This window comes from Acanthopagrus latus, chromosome 8 (genome assembly GCF_904848185.1).
Source record: "Acanthopagrus latus isolate v.2019 chromosome 8, fAcaLat1.1, whole genome shotgun sequence".
Classification (NCBI taxonomy): Eukaryota; Metazoa; Chordata; class Actinopteri; order Spariformes; family Sparidae; genus Acanthopagrus; species Acanthopagrus latus.
Genome location: NC_051046.1, coordinates 11,732,089 through 11,748,606, shown reverse-complemented (window position 1 = coordinate 11,748,606; position 16,518 = coordinate 11,732,089). Strand labels below are relative to the sequence as shown.

General features: G+C 41.0%; 1 protein-coding gene across 4 annotated transcripts; it reads left to right on the top strand.

The window, feature by feature from the left end:
- Positions 1–58: 58 nt before the first annotated feature.
- Positions 59–15,980, top strand: slc25a22a (solute carrier family 25 member 22a). 4 transcript variants are annotated; one of them, XM_037107453.1, is made up of 11 exons: positions 59–166; positions 10,011–10,214; positions 10,331–10,456; positions 10,570–10,625; positions 10,843–10,933; positions 11,740–11,794; positions 12,441–12,501; positions 12,700–12,844; positions 12,938–13,092; positions 13,176–13,251; positions 14,840–14,993. In XM_037107453.1, exons 2-11 carry the CDS (start codon positions 10,195–10,197, stop codon positions 14,991–14,993), a joined length of 939 nt encoding a protein of 312 aa, XP_036963348.1. In that variant the 5' UTR covers positions 59–166; positions 10,011–10,194. The 4 variants fall into 4 exon arrangements, with proteins under 4 accessions (XP_036963348.1, XP_036963350.1, XP_036963347.1 ...); XM_037107455.1 differs by having other exon boundaries at positions 64–161; XM_037107452.1 differs by lacking the exon at positions 59–166 and adding an exon at positions 819–1,148 and having other exon boundaries at positions 14,840–15,980.
- The last annotated feature ends 538 nt before the right edge of the window (positions 15,981–16,518 follow it).

The window sequence follows — 16,518 nt, the reverse complement described above, 5'->3', positions numbered from 1 at the left end:
AATGCGACTGGGTAAGGTGTATTGCAAGTAACTACAATCGCCTGTAATCTCTTATCAGCATCCTCCTGGTTAATGTATACGTCTACAAAGCTTTCTACTACGAGTAGTTCACTCCTTCACTCCTCAGACCAACGGACAACAAGTTGATCATAGACCTTCATGTATGGTATTTCCAATTTTGGTTCTTATGTGTATGTTAATACTTTTTCAATAGGCGATTTGTTCATTTTTTAACAGGTGGGTAGATGTGCTTCATTTTATTCAGTTGCAATGAGCGAACAGACTCGTTATTCTTCTGGTTTCAGAGCTATGCTAAAATATCAGTCAGAAAGAGGATCAATGAGTCAAGCAGACTAAACCTAAACTACTCTTTCTGCTACTAGGGAATGGACAAGTGGGAATGGCAATTTAACAAGAGGATGTATTTTGTTACTTTACCAACAAGAGGGATACATTTTAGTCATTTTGCTAAGGGGGGAAATGCATTCTGTTGAATTCTGTTTGTTTTAGTTTGCACTCCTTTTATCACAGTTTTTGTCAGTTTAACCACTTTTCCAGTAAAACATTTGCTACATTGTTACACGTGTTTATATATTGAAGATCTGGAGAACATGAGAAACATGCTTTAGGTGTTTAGTCTCACCTCCAGTATTGCTGCCTCTCCCACTGTCCCACAGTGAGTCACCGGTTGTTTTCAGGCATGTTTATTGCTGCATGCTGCTTCTCATCCCCAATATCTCAACTGTAGCCATTTTTTTTCCTTCTTCTATTTTTACGTTCAAGGTCATTGGGTTGCGTCGTCGTCATCGTGATGACGCTGTCCCCCACCCCCCTACACCTGCAGATAAAATATGTGTCTGCATTTCTACTACATACCACTAGAGGACCCTTTTAAATCCCTTTGCTGTTTTTTTTTTATTCCTCCTCCATCGCCAGCTAGGCTGCTCCCCCTGCCTGCCTCCCTCCCTCCCTGCCTGCTTTCACTCCCACCTCCTCTTACCTCCCTCCGCTGCTGGACTCAAATGCTAGTAACGCCGGTAGGTTAGCTATCGTCGGTGTGTCAGCCAAAGATACAGAGTGACAACAAGCTTTGATTTTCCCACCTCAGCAGCCACACCGGGACAGATAAAAGGACACGGCTCTATGTGGTATGTAGATGTGGACAGTTCACTGTCTTGTTGGTGTCCTCAGTAACAAAATGTGTGTATTTGCTCACAGCCGTTTAAGAAAAAAAAAAAAACGTACCTGGGGGAATAACGTGTGGACGGCACGTTAATATACATGTCTATCTAACAAACAGAGGTAACGTGCAGAGCTAGCTTGATTTAATTCTGGGTTGTGGTTGTTCCGTGTGTGTGTGTGTGTGTGAGAGAGAGAGAGGTTGTCGCTTCGATGTGTGAGGCTGTGGATCATTTTCCCGTTATGTGGCAAACCTTATATTTTAACATATGGCGGGTTCAGAGATGTAACGTTCACGGCAGGCCGATTGAATTTCTAGCTAGTACACTGTCGGCGTTAACGGTATGGGTCACGAATAACGGCGACGCAGGGGGCCGTTATACGCCGGTTAATATCTCATATTTTTTCCATAAAACAGACCAGCCGTTGGACAGAGGGCTAGTCCAACAGTTATTCATGGTGAAGTTGTCAGAGCTGAACGTGTTATGTCACAGCTCGTGTTTTTTTATGGACGCGTTAGTCCGCTTGGTTATGGATGTTACCGGACCAGTCACCGAATTTCTCCCGGACCTGAAGGGGGCCACTGCGGCCGCCCTCTGCCGGCTTCCGCTCAGCAGTGACGGTGTGATTATCATGTGGGCTGGGATGTTGGTAGTGGAGGGCAAACCCACTTAAACTGTACCCACCTCCTCTCTCATTGGTAGAGGAGAGTCATGCAGAGTCTGGCTAAACGGTAACATGCTGTCACTCATTAGTACAGGAGGAAAAGAAGGAATGAAATACTCTGCTCACAACATGAGTTAGGGATGTTGGGATATCGGGGCATATGCAAGTGCATGAAACTGCCATGAAAGTCAAATGAACTGTCACATACTGCTAAACTCAAGTTTAATGTGAAGTTTAAAGTATTGAGTGCTTGTGTTGTAAACCACTTCAGTAGATTCCTCTGTATAATTACCAGTGGTGGGAGAAGTACTCAGACATATTACAAGATTTAGCAGAATCAGAATGCCTTTATTGTAATTTAAACTCAGCATACAACTAAATTAAGAGTGCCACTCTGTTTGGTGCAGCAACAAAATTACAGGATAAAGAACAAAAACGACAAGAACACGATAAAAACAGTAAATATGGTATGTAGTCCTAGGTAGTGCTCATAATCACCTTTTTAATTACATTACTAAAAAATAGTTGGGATATGGGTGCATATGTTGATGTGCATGGTTATGCAATAAAAGTCAAATTAAATGTGTCACATTTTTGGGACTGAAAATTCAGATTCAGTCACAGAATAAACAATCAAGTGCAACACTAAAATATCAAAATATCCCTAACTTTGAGTAGCGTAATTCCTTATTACTGCTGAGTGTCTTGTCTGAGGCCTTTTCCATTTTGAAGCATAAACTTACCAAATAATAAAAATATAGTCATAAGCTACTCATTGCTTTAGGAGTTTTTGGGAGTTCATAAAAAGTTGCTTTAAAGGATAAGTTCACCCAAAAACAATAATTTGGTTATTATCTGCTGATTATCTGCATGCTGATGCAAAGTCAAGTGAAGAAACCCTGAGAACCCATATTGATTTAAAAATATTTTATTTATGCCCTTTTTAAAGCTGCACGGGCACAAGCTTGTTAAGGGTGTATATAACGTCTTTTCAAATCAACTGGGGAACTCCCGGTTGCCAAAAACTTGGATAGCACCACCTTTATTTATTGATTCATTTTACATTTTAAAATAAGTCAGTTGCAACAGTACGAAATCATCACTGTGCGATAGCTGTCAAAAAAACCTTTCACAGTATCAGATTATAATACACAATTATTAGTGTTAAAGGAATGAACGCAGAATGTTTTTTTGGTGGAACAAACCAAGAAAACATTTAAGTTCCTAAAATATTATCTCCTGATAGACACGAAACTTGATATAAACTTCAAGATACTGTAGTTAAACAAATATAAGTGCAAGGTATCAAAACCATCAGTTTTCATAGTTTTCAACGGTATGTTGCTGCAGCCCTAGTCAGTTCTTTATAGTATGAGAATGCTGCATTGCTGTTTTGCTGTGAAGCTCCAGAAATGTGTTGTGGACTACAAATCTTCACCTGACTTTCCATCAGCATGAAAGTGAATAGATAATGATTGAACTCATCCTTGGAGCACCTTGCTTTTCTATGTGTCCTCTCATCTCTGCTCAGACTCCCAGAATGCACACATAAGTGAACATTACTGCTGAGCAAGAAGTCAGGTGGATGTGCAAAACTTGCTGCAATGCATGCTTTTAAAAGAAGTAACTTTCTTCCATCGTGACCAGTGCGTTGGATCAGTAATGTTGAGGCCAAGCAGTTGCCTTGAAATAATTGATGAGGTGAGTCATTCCTGCGTGTAGGGTGACATCCTATGCTTTCCAGTGGTACTGGTGTACCTTTTAGGCTTTCATTCAATAGAACAACAAAACTGCCTTAAATATGAATGTAATCTGCATGCAGGGCTACACACATATAGCCATCACTGAAAGAAAGCTAACATCCCAAAGCCAAGGACAGCTAAATGTCACTGGTAATGTATGTGTGCACCGAATGGAAATGCTGGTGGGAAGATGCTGTGCTGTTGTATGAGAGAGTCCTTTAGGCCATTCAGGGCCTTACTGTAATCCGTAACCAGATGCTTCAATGCTGGCATTCTGTCTAAGGAAAGTCAGCACACAGTGGCATTATTATTTGCCTATCAAGGAAGTAGGAAAGCTGAGAGGGAGGCAAAACAGACACACTACAAGAGAAAAGCCCCAGGTGACTTTAGAAACTGGGCCACCAGGGATACCTGTGGTGTCAGGAGGGACTAAACACAACACCACCTCTCTGCATGGATGGGCATTTTGGCTGCCTGAAAGTTGAACTCTCATTTCTGATCCACAGCAGGTGAATACAACAATGCGTCACTGTCCAGGTTTAATAGCTGCAACATGAAACTCAGCTATAGAGGACCTGTAGTGGAAATGCATCCGCTGTGCCTGGATCATAACACCCACTCCACTGGTTGTAAATGGAGATTGCCAGAGAGCTTTCATAAGTAGGTATTAGGTTTATAATCCTGATGCTGGAAGGAAGAGGGAATAGTAATCAGATTTATCTGTGACACCACAAATTTCATCCCTTGTTTCCGCAGTGCTGTATATGTCCAAAAATAGACTGCATGCTATAAACCAGTATCTGAAAAAAGCACGATAACAGCATCACAGCAGCTGTCAGATTTACAGTGAAGAACTGTAGAAAGACATCTGTCAATGCTGAGAACTATTTTAAACCTGGTCCTTTTAGAAATAATCGATGCAACAAACATTCACAGCAGAGAGGCAAATTTAAAACAGTTTCCTTAAGTGATAGTTGACTGCCTTCACAATCGATTATTTATTAATCGTTTATAATATATGGAATGCGTTGGACATTTTTTCCATTTGCAAAGTATTTTAAACATTAACTTGATCTATGTTAGATTAGGCTACATTGGGAGGTCAAATAACAGATAAAGTAAACACCAAGTTACTTGGACGATAAATTAATTAACTCAAAATAATGACTTCATTTTAATTGAAGCTCCCGTCTGTCGCTTTTCAACCACTGGCCCCAAAATCCACGCCATACTGAGGCCACTAAAAGGATAAATGTTATGTTATGTTCTTTTTCCCTACGAGGGCCACAACTCAAACCTAAGGGTGAATCATGGGCCACAAAGCAAACACCTATTGAACTGTAATATTAAGACACAAAATGGCACTACGAATACCTAAATTGTCTGAATTCCTGCACACTCCTGTGTCACCCCTCCTACCATGTTTACTGTGGAAAAATAGTGAATATCAAGGCATCCTACTTATTTAAAGAGTGTTTTACCTCACATAAAAAACCCCAATGATATTGTAGTTGGTTTAATCTTATACTTGTATATATTTGCTGGAAACATCTAGCAGGCCAAATCGAACCCTACAGTGGGCCATCTTTGGCCTGCGGGCCCCATTATAATTATTAATTTCAGTTAATGACACTTAACTGAGTTAAAACAGATGGGTTTCTTGGTTGAACAAATGCTCTATTATAGTTTCATAAAATATTATGTCATGACAGACATAAAACTTGATATAAACTTGAAATATTATTCTTTTAATGAATGCTAATATGGTAGAATTCAATATCTTATACAAGCAAATGTAGACAGTATGATAATCATCAACAGTATGTCGCTTCAGCTGTGCTTGCATTTTAAGTAAATGTAAATATATATAATATGAATATATAATATTTTCTCATACCAGTATTTGGTATTTTACTTAATTTATGGCCATCTCTGATTGTTGCTTCATACATTTTTAATCAATCAGCCCTGAAGTACAAGTATCAAGCTTGAAGTAAGTCATGTAATAGCAGCTCACAGGGGCTTTGCTGTAGACTAAAATCCTGCCAACAAATTAATACTTTTTGATGAATACTAAAAAATGGCTCCAGAAGGAAGTAAAAGTGGACAAATCGGGGTCGTATACTTGATGTGGCCTTTGTGCTCTTGCAGCTCAGAAGAGTACTTGACATCTGATGGAGGATTGCAGGAACACACTCCTTGGTGCAGCTCCTCTGTTGGTGGCTTAGAGCTCACAGCGAGTTAATCAGACCAGTTCATGTGAGACAGATGGACTGATAACAACAGCCTGCTCTAAGCTAATGAGGAAGGGGCTGTGTTATTTTTCTGTTCTTTGATGTCTTTTCAAAATAGCCAAAGTCACGTGAAGGGACTGCTGACCTACACAGCCCGTCACTTCCTCCTGTCAAACACCAAACTCATGGCTGTTAGTCAGCAAGACCTTTACTCAGTTTGGCACTCGAGGACAGGGAGGTAGTCCAGGAGCTGTCATGGATAAGGTACATTTTTTTTCTCTGGTTGATTTGAATGAAAGGAATTTGCATGGAGTTTTGCCTAGGAAATGATCTGGCTTGGATTTGTCTCCAGATTGTCAGTAGCTGCAGTATTATATATTTATCCTTTTGTGAGTCTCTTGCGATTGAGACAGAGCAGATTAGTCTGAGCCACTGGTTACATGTATGTTGTGGATTTTTGGACAGTAAAGATTCTCATCTTCCCTGTTTCTTATTTTATTCAAATATGCTTACAATGGTTAAAGAATGGTAGAAAATTATGCCTTTACCATGCCATTTGTCACCAGCAATTATCTCAGTACAAGTCTTAAATCTAAATTGGCTAAAATTGCACCGGAAATGATTGATGCTAAGTTGGACTTGCTTCCAGAGAGATTTATGAGCATGTGTTACGATCGTTTTACTCATCGTATTCTTCTACATATTACCTCAACTATATGACACTTAAATTACATAATAACCAACCTATTGTGTAATAATTAGTGTTATGTTTTATTGTGTCATAATCATCATCAATTCAAGTAATTGAGTATGGTATTTATGTTCATTGTCTTTGTTACACAATATAAGTCTACAGGAAAAGTTCATTTAATATCATGACAACTCACAAAAGAAGATCTCCTGCTGTGTCACTGACAATGTTTAACGGAAGTGTCCTTGTCAGTTAAACAGTGTTTATTGCCTCATTGCTCAAGTTGCTATGATGAACAAGGGTCAAAAACAGAGCTGTTATCTGTCGGTGCCCGGACTCTGAAGCAGCTCTTTAATCAAGTGTGTCCTATAGTTGTTTTCGGGGGTTGAGTTATGTTAAAAGTTCTGCATGGCAGCCGAAGTTGCACAATCACCCTGTGTATTGTTTACTCATCAGTGCTTATCTGGCCTAGTGGGACAAACTCAAAATATGACCTCTGTGTGAATGTAGGAGAGAGATGTTAGAAGTCAGTTGAGGTTGGATAGTTTTGATTAAGAAGTTTTCAGTCACTTTACAAGGTGTTTTATTGACTACTTTATTGGGTCTTGTCAGAAGTAACCTCTCTTTAATGGTTTAGTCTGGGCTAAGGGTGGTATTCACAGATTAACTCAAGATATGATTTCAGCATAGGTTGAATGTTGTGAATGCTTTTCAATTTAAGACGTTGTTTCCAAAATTAAATCCCATGGGGGACACTGGAATGGTTGGGACTTAGCCTGTCTATTCTGTCTATGAACAGAGATGAAAAACTGGATATAAGAAGTGACTGCAGCTTGTACATGTTCGTGCATGCTATGATTCCAGTGTGAAACTGGCAAAAACTGGCATCAAACTGTTGAAAGGAAGAATATGATACCTCACTAAATTCTTTTCAGTCTGCGTAAATTAAGTTCATAGAGAGAGCAATGACTCCAGTAAGTCAAATTGTCAGGAATCTGTTTAGAGCGGCTGCATGCGTTGATGAAAATGTCTATATTTGAAATTAGTGTATCAACAACTATACTCAACTATATTTGAGTCTGGAGAGAATAAAATACCAGATCCCCTGCAGTGTCCTGAGAGGTTTTTTTTTTTTTTTTTTGTGCTTTTGGAATAAAAGGAATTCCTCGGAGACTTCCTTGATGAGAGATGAGACTGTGCTGCAGACTCTGCACACTGAGGCCAGTTGTTTCCGTACAGACTCCCAATTGTCCTGACAAGACAGTACAGCCAGGCTGTGACTGTGGGTCAAATAAATGTCCTGCTGCAGACTCAGTTATATGGTGTGGATGAAGTGAAGTGGACGAGCAACGCGGTAAAAAAAGAATGAGGGAGATGCCAGTTTGATGGGTGACTCATGTAGGACTGCAGTGCTCTTTAACAGAGATACATTTATTTATTTATTTATTTATTTTTTACCAACAGAGCATAGTCTCCTGTGAAAATGAAGGGAAATCATTATGCTGACTGTGGCGTTAACACCATGTTAAGGAAGTCAGTGACAGGAAATAGGGAAACAAAAGTACCACGTGAGATGGTGGGCTGCTGGGTGAGAAAACGCTGAGGTCGATAAACAGTTAGAGGGATAAAAGCGACAGAGGAGGGCTGTGTGAAGCTCCGGGGAGGTGAGAGGAGAACACCCAACCAACAGAGACCACAGAGGCGGCTCGCTGACCTGGTCTGACTCCCCCTCTCCTCCTCCCTCCTCCACCTCTGGAGCAGCCAGTGAGGGCCTCAAGTCCCCATCCAAACCAAACAAACCAGACCACAGGCGCATTCATGCCGGGGATACAGTTATCATCAGAAACCCAAACATCCATAGAGGCCGTGCAGTCCCTCTCAAAAGGAATCTGAGGAATTAGCGATGCATACGTGTGCACGCAGTTGCGTTTCATAAAAGAAAAGCCACAAGTCAGCACAGATGTGAGACGGAAAAGCTGTGTTTGTGAGTCGTGACTCGTGACTCGTGACTGGGGGGGGGGGATTGTGGGCTGGTTGTGATTGGTGGATGGAGGGGGTGGAGAGAATGAAAGGGGGAAATGGGAAGCAGCATCTTTTCACAATGAGGGCAAACTGTACCAAAAATAGGGAGCATCTTGGCCACGTTCGATGTATCACATCTGTTTGCTCAAAGACGAATCCTATAGCATACAGAAGATCTCCTGTATGACTCCGGCATCACAGTGACGCAGCTTATGCATAAAACATGAGCGTTTCAAGGACACGCATGACCCACAGTTGTTGCAGCTGGTTGTGGATCTGTTTGCAGAACATAATCCCTCTACAGTGATTGGTAAAGCTCTTTTTCAAGGAGCTGTTAGAAATATTGCCAAATTATGCTGCGTCATAGTCAAATATGGAAATGTGTCCTGTGTCATTGTCCTTATTTAGGGAGTGAAAGTGTGAACGTTTATGAGTAATACCTTTACTTCCTTCATTCTCAGTTGTGAGGATTTGCTGCTTTTCTTCTGAATATTTGCCCTTCGGCGTGCTGTTGGATTAAATTTTTCTGACCTTTTAAAGAGCTTTTTTCTTTGCTGTGTTGAGGCTCTCACATTCATCTGTGGTATATCATGAGTCGCTTATTTTAACTGAGCTCAGCTTCAGTTGCCCAACTAACATGTGAGGATTTTGTCAGTGTGTTGTTAGCAAGTGATGCCATGCCAAGACTAACTGTTGCTGACTTGCCAGCCCATCTGTGGCTGAGGGCAGTAGCTAGGAAGATCTTTCTCCTCTGATTAAAATGTCTTCCCAAAAAGTCAGGAAGTTCTTCTTAATGCCATACAGCCCCCGACCATCACTGCAGAAACTTACACGCTTGTTCTACAAAAAAGGCAACCTCCTCAATGTTCTGCTTCATGGCCACGTTTTCATCATTAAATAATTCTCGTAAAATCAGATTACCAGAACTGCATCTCTCCTTTCAATGCCAGTATCTTTGCTTAATAATTTGTGGGTTGCGCGGTGGTAGAAAGGACTCCTCACTGCAGTCAGTACAGCAGCTTCTGCTGTGGTTTGAGAATCATATTGCACATCAACACCTCGCGGTAGCACCTCCATCTGACACCTCACTTAAGAGGCAGCCCTCTGCAGCACTTTTAGCTGTTTCTAAAGGAGGGCTGCATGTCTAAATTTGATGACTTTAGTTCTTATTCCTTCGGACAGAAGAGTCTGCTGAATGAGGTGAACATAATGTAAAGAGACAAGCGATTTAGCCACAGCACCTTGGGCTTCAGGAAGCTGTGATAGACATATGTAGAGCAATTAATAACTGATGATAAAAACGATTGCTGATCTAGATTTTGGGGGGTAGAACTAGTTTTTGCAGTTTCTGCAGCTCTGGTGTAAAAACAAGTGTATTAATGAACTATTAAAATGTACTGATCCTCTGTTTTGTTGGACTGTTTCTGTTAGGAGAGAGTGTTTAATCTAATCAGGTCCTTTCCTGTTTCATTACAGATATCCCCTAAATTCAACTAACAGTAACTGAAAGGAGACAAGTGGACAAAGCCTTATCAGACTACATAATCCACACTTGGACCACAACCCACTACTGTAACCAAACAGCAGAAAACAAGGACAACCTACCGAGTGTCTAGCTAACACACAGATTGACACTTTGACCGGCCAGGGCTTGACATAAATGGCTGACAAGCAGATCAGGTAAGGCTGAATGTAGTATGACCACAAACAGCAGCACTGTGGCCTTAGTTTCATCTATCCGCCTGTCATATTTCATATTTCTTGTCTCTTCCTCTGTGGTGGTCACCTTCATCCAGTTTGCCTGCCAAATTGATCAATGGGGGGATCGCTGGCCTAATTGGAGTGACCTGTGTGTTTCCCATTGACCTGGCCAAGACTCGCTTGCAAAACCAGCAAAATGGATCTCGCCTTTACACCAGCATGTAAGAGATTTCTGGATTTAACATCTCATTGTCAGGGCTTACTTCCTGTAGTATCACTCAGGTCGTCATCAGATTCTCAAGCAAACACACCACCTTTTGTATTTGTGTTTCAGGTCAGATTGCCTTATTAAGACCATCCGGTCGGAGGGGTATTTTGGGATGTACCGAGGTAAGTTTTTAACTTGTACAGGCTCTGAAAATGGACTCAAATTATGAAAGTAAAAAGTATTCCTCAGAAGGAAATTTCTATCGACCATTTCTGTGCAAAGCTAACTGAACCTCAGGTCATATTGATTTAATTCAGAGACTATTAAACTTTAAGGTCTGTCTGTCTGTTTTTTTTCTTTTCTTTTCTTCCTCTTTGTCCTTTTTTTTTTTCCTCCCAGGTGCGGCAGTGAACTTGACACTCGTCACGCCGGAGAAAGCCATCAAATTGGCTGCCAACGACTTCTTCAGGCATCACCTCTCCAAGGATGGGTGAGGCATTAAGCACTGACATTCAGACTTACACAAACACACTCCTCTCATTCACACTCTGATTCACTGGTGTGTTTACTTACACATATAACCCGACATCCTAGCTGATGGACGAGGAATGGATCATCGAAGGAAAAGCATAACCAGCGTAGATGGTCAGATTGGTATCAAGAAATTTCTCGCTAGTAATGCTGCAGTTAACATTCAACTTTGTGCTCTTCAGAAGAGGTTTAAAGGGGAGCTGAATGACTTTAGAACAGTTTTTGTTATGATGAAGATGTCTTTGTTTCCCGTCACAGAAGGTCAATAAATCAGAACAAAGACCAAAAACAACAATAGACAAACCAAAAACAAGACATTGGTGTTGGCATCGGCTATTGGTCAAATTGTTATTTTAATCATCTGTATTGTCCTAGAATATCACAACAGGTGCACCCCTAATTAACACACACAATGGCATGTCATGTCAAACATTAGCAGCCGTCGTCTGGTGTTGCTGAAATCAAGCGCCCATTGTCCCCCTGTCAGCACTGTCTGCAAAGATAAACCCGTGGGTTTCTGGGGCATCTATCTCTATGGTGACAAACATGCAGGCTGATGAATGATTGACTTGTCTGGGCCAGCCGCTCACCTCGTGAATTATTAATCCGCCCTTGTGCCTGACATGTTGATATGGAAGACAAAGATTAGCATCAGCAATGCAGGTGGTGACAACTCTTTTTTCTAGAAATAAAGTTGTCTTTCTTTCACACCGTTAGTGTCTTGCATGCTTTGATCCAACCTCTCTTTTCTTCTTCTTTTTCCAGAAAGCTCACTCTGCTCAAAGAGATGATGGCTGGTTGCGGGGCAGGTACATGCCAGGTGAGTGAGTAAGTGAGGTGCTGCTTTAATTGCATCCTCCTGTGCTCCATCTGGAACCGCTGCCTTTAGCGCTGCTAACGTGCTCAGCCATCGCCTCATTTGTCTCTGCCTGCAGCCAGAATTAGCCACGACCACATCTGAAGGAGAGGTGGAAACACGCTCGCACTTTGCATTTGCCGATTGTTCTCTGTTATCTGAGCTCGACCTCCGAAGTACCTTTTTCATGAATGATTTTTAATCGCTGTACCGTTAGTTGGCGATGCACTCACAGCTAGATTTGAGTGATCAGATAAGACGTTGTAAGAATGCTTGGCCATGTGCGCTGAGTGAGTGAGTCAGAGGGAAACGCCTGTTGTCAATGAGGGCAAAGGCTTCAAGCCCAAGGAGCATGATTAGATTAAGTGTAGCAGACCTTGGATTAAGATTGCGGCTGAGAACATGGCTATCTCACCCTTAATCCAGTTAACTAGTTACTACTGTGTGGATTAGAGAGGAAAACAAGTGTTGACATTTAGCTAACCGATGCTAGAAGATTTATACTGGACACGTTTCAAATTCACTTTCACATGGTGAATTAGCCGATTTGTTCATACTGTGCATATCTTGACATTGTTACCTGACGCTTTTATTTCTTGTCTTGTTGCAGGTTATTGTCACAACTCCTATGGAGATGTTGAAAATCCAGCTCCAAGATGCTGGAAGAATTGGTAAGAGGAAATGAAATCCAGATGGTGATTTAGCAAAGAATGGAGTGCAGAGGATAAACAGTGACCTCATGTGGTCTTGTAAAATATTACAACAGCTTCCTTCTGCTGCCTTTTGAGTGTTATGAATTCAAAATGTCTGCCTGTATACCTGTTCTTAAAATTGTGTAACTCTTGCTGTTATTAATGTTGCGTCTGCAGCTGCTCAGAGGAAGCTGATGCCAGAGACGGTGCCAGCAGGCACTGTGGAGACCAAGTCCCCAACAGCCATGCAGCTCACCAGAGAATTACTGAGGGAAAAGGGCATCGCTGGGCTCTATAAAGGCCTCGGTGCCACACTGCTCAGGTAAAACATGTCTGGCAACTAGGTGGAAGTTTTACAAGCCAACTGTAATGAGGCTCACTGGGATCAACCATCTTTTTTCTCTCTTTTTTGTAGGGACGTTCCTTTCTCCATCATTTATTTCCCCCTGTTTGCCAACCTGAACAACCTGGGCAAGAGAGGCGTAGAGGGTCCCGCTCCTTTCTACGTGTCGTTTATGTCCGGCTGCCTCGCAGGGAGCACAGCGGCTGTTGCTGTCAACCCCGTTGATGGTGAGCAGTGGGACATTGTTAGGGTGATGTGTGCACCGTTGGTTTGATGTTATATATTCACCTGAGCTCTCTGTGTGTTGCAGTGATAAAGACTAGACTGCAGTCGCTGAACCGAGGAAGCACAGAAGACACGTACAGTGGAGTGACTGACTGTATCAGGTGACCTCATTATGTCTGTGCTGCTGCAGCATGTGAAAGATTGTGTTTGTAGTCACATCAAGTCAACATTTTTTTAAAGAGAACCTCAACAAAAGACAAGGAAAATTATACAATTGATTCATTATTAATCAACTGCCTTAATCTATTATCAGTTAATAATTAATAATGTATAAAGTATTTAACTTTCCCGTTTAAAAAATGTTTTTTTTATTTGTGTTTAATGCAAAATCAGACTAGTCTATATTTGGAGTTAAAAGAACAGATAAAGGAAACACCAAGTTACTTCAATGACAAAATGAATAATACAAAATAATGACTTCACTTTAATTGCAGAGCTCAAATCTAATGTGATTCAGCTGCTGACCCAACAAATTCCAAACCCATCGAATACTAGAGGCAACCGAAGCACTCCAAATGAGAAAAAATATGAAAAATGAGTGAGAAATTATTAAAAAGCACTGATGAAAACATATTGCTTTTTTTAATGACTGGCCTATAAATTATTAAGTTACAATAATACACTTATTTCAGTATTTCCTTCCTGGTTTTTGATGCTTTTGTTCTTATTCAGTGTGCCCGGATTGCCTCTGGTTTTTGAAGTACTCTTTTCCCGTTTTCCCAGAGCTGCCGACAGAATTCTCTTCTACTGCACATTGTCTTAAACAGAGCAACCAGTAATCTTCTTATTCAAAACACAGCCCATATTAAGGTTACTAAAAGAGTCTTTTTGTTTTTTTATAAATGACAAGTTACTGATATTTAGATTAAATACATTTTCTCATGCCAATAGTTTGTATTTCATGGTGATATATTTCATAAGCAAGTATTTGTAAGTAAGATACCCCCTCAGTAAGTTAAATGAATCAATACATGACTCATCATTGACACCCCAAATTCACAAGGGCGGTATCAAGCTATAATTAAGTCATATACACAGTGGTGAAAGTACCAGTGAGTGCATTACATTCCTGAAATATTACTCAGTTTCAAGTAAAACCACTGGTATTAAAATAATATTAAAGCAAAAATACAAAGTGTTCTTCTCAAACACTACTCAGAGTGTTAATTACTTTTAACCCTTGATGTATATTGCTTTATCAATAGCAGGCCCCCAACTCCTGCTCTGTTCTGCTCAGTGGTTGTGGTCACCTCTCAAAACTAGAGTTGTTTGTTTTTGTCTGTATGTCAGGATTTTCATCAGCCTGTTCGTGCTCAAAAAGCCTTATTGGCTACAACAATGCAGATGAAAAGTTTAGAGATTAATTAAATCAAATTAAATAATGAATTGTACTCATTGTTCAATTATGACTGCTGAACAAATGACTTAATTATAGTAATTTGAGTAGCTGTAACTAGTTACATCCATCCCTGCTGGATTTATACTATTGATTCTTACAACACTAGAAAATAACGGCTCCAGAAGGAATGTAAAAGTGGACAAATTGGGTCGTATATTGGATGTTGTCTTTGTGCTCCCTCAGCTGAGAGAAGTACTTGACAGTTGAAATAAAGGACTGCCAACACCATATCTACTGACGCATAACTCGTCTTGGCTGTATGTTTTAATGAGCCTCTCTTCCCTCTCTAGGAAAATCCTGCGTAATGAGGGTCCATCAGCCTTCCTGAAGGGAGCCTACTGTCGAGCCTTGGTCATCGCGCCTCTGTTTGGCATCGCCCAGGTGGTGTACTTCCTGGGCGTGGGTGAATTCATCCTCAGCTTCTTGCCTAAAAAAGACAACTAAGAAGAAGCGCCTCCTATTCTGCCTTTCCCTCCCATAATGCATCACACCAAATGTGTGAGGATTCATCTCATTGTGAAGGAAGTTTTTTTTGACGGGTCGAAGCGTGACCAACCAGTACATTTTGTTTTAAATTTGTTGTGTTGAATGTTGAAAATAGTTTCGGAGGGAGCCTTTGTTTTGCCAAGCTGCCTGTGGTGGCGCACAAAAATTCCAGTCGGCATGCTCAGCTCGCTCTCTGGAAATGAAGCCACAGATATCAGTTTCAAAAGGAATATTGCTTATGATTACACTTTTTTTTTTTCAATATGATTGTTGAATTTCAAAGTAGATGTACTGCCCTTGGTTGCTGCAGCTCTGCCAGCCCTACAGTACCTGATTTATAATTGTGTACTAAATAAGTCATTCTGATTTTTAAACTGTAACTAGCTAAATCAAATGCACATACTTAAATTTGATATTTAAGAACATTAGATCTGCCAGGAGATTTACTAAAAATGCAATTTATAGAATTCCCCCTGAAGTCTTAAAGGACACAATACGTAGAATTATAGCAAAACATCTGCCTGTGTTTCAGACAAAGACCCAGGGAATGTGTTGCTTTGGAGGCAGCACACCCCCTGTGATCTTTCCTGAGAAGCCACATCCCTTCCCGTAAGTGGTTGTAATGAACTCAGCCATTCATCTCCGAGCAGACTTTGATTGCCTTGGCTTTTTAAGTAGATCAGGCTCCATCTGATATTTAGCGCTACCACAATGGTTCGACTGTTTTGCAAGGAAAGACATCTCGTGTTTCACTCACTACACTGAAGAGACAACATTTGGGCATTATGCACTTCCGCACAGCATGTACACACTGTTAAACATCAACGCAGAATCTACAAAAAAAACTGCTTCTAAGCATCCCTCAAAGGGTCAAGCGCGTTGTACCTCGTGGCCACACCCCAATCAGTGATGTCACAGCAGGGGTTTTTGCCTCCGACGAATGATGGCAAACTCCTGCTGTGACATCACTGATTTGATTGTGGCCAAAACTACGGCACTCTTTAACTTTTCGGTCCACAGAGAGCAGTGCAGCCCCGTGTGATTCAGATAAAAGCATAAGCTGTGAACACTTAATGGGCTGAAAGTAATTTTAATAGCGCGGCAGATTAGTCGTAGATACTCCGTAATTACGCTCACAAACTGTCAGGCGTCATATGCTGTGGCCTCGCGAGTACAGTCATCCATTGTGGAGCCAGTGAGATCTCAGCTGGAGCAGCTCATACCCCTCAGATCCAGGCACGATTATTATTGTTTACATGATTTGAATTCATTATCCGAACTTGAATCCAGTGGCAGGACCCAAAGAGCTAATGAAAAACACCTCTCTATCGGAGGACTCAAGGGGTTTCAGTGTTTTATGAGTTTTACCAAACATCTCTGCTTGTTTGCTTTAGAGGTTTTGTTTGCTTTAAGCTGCGAGAGAAAAGCAGCCCCGTCGTATCTCGATTATGCATCACAACACTGAAGCCCTGCCATTGGTTTA

Bases quoted from the DNA above. Each gene is read 5' to 3' on its own strand.
- slc25a22a (XM_037107452.1), top strand. From the start codon at position 10,195: ATGGCTGACAAGCAGATCAG. The intron at 10,457-10,569 runs GTAAGAGATTTC...TTTGTGTTTCAG, and splicing joins TCTCGCCTTTACACCAGCAT to GTCAGATTGCCTTATTAAGA. The intron at 11,795-12,440 runs GTGAGTGAGTAA...GTCTTGTTGCAG, and splicing joins GCGGGGCAGGTACATGCCAG to GTTATTGTCACAACTCCTAT.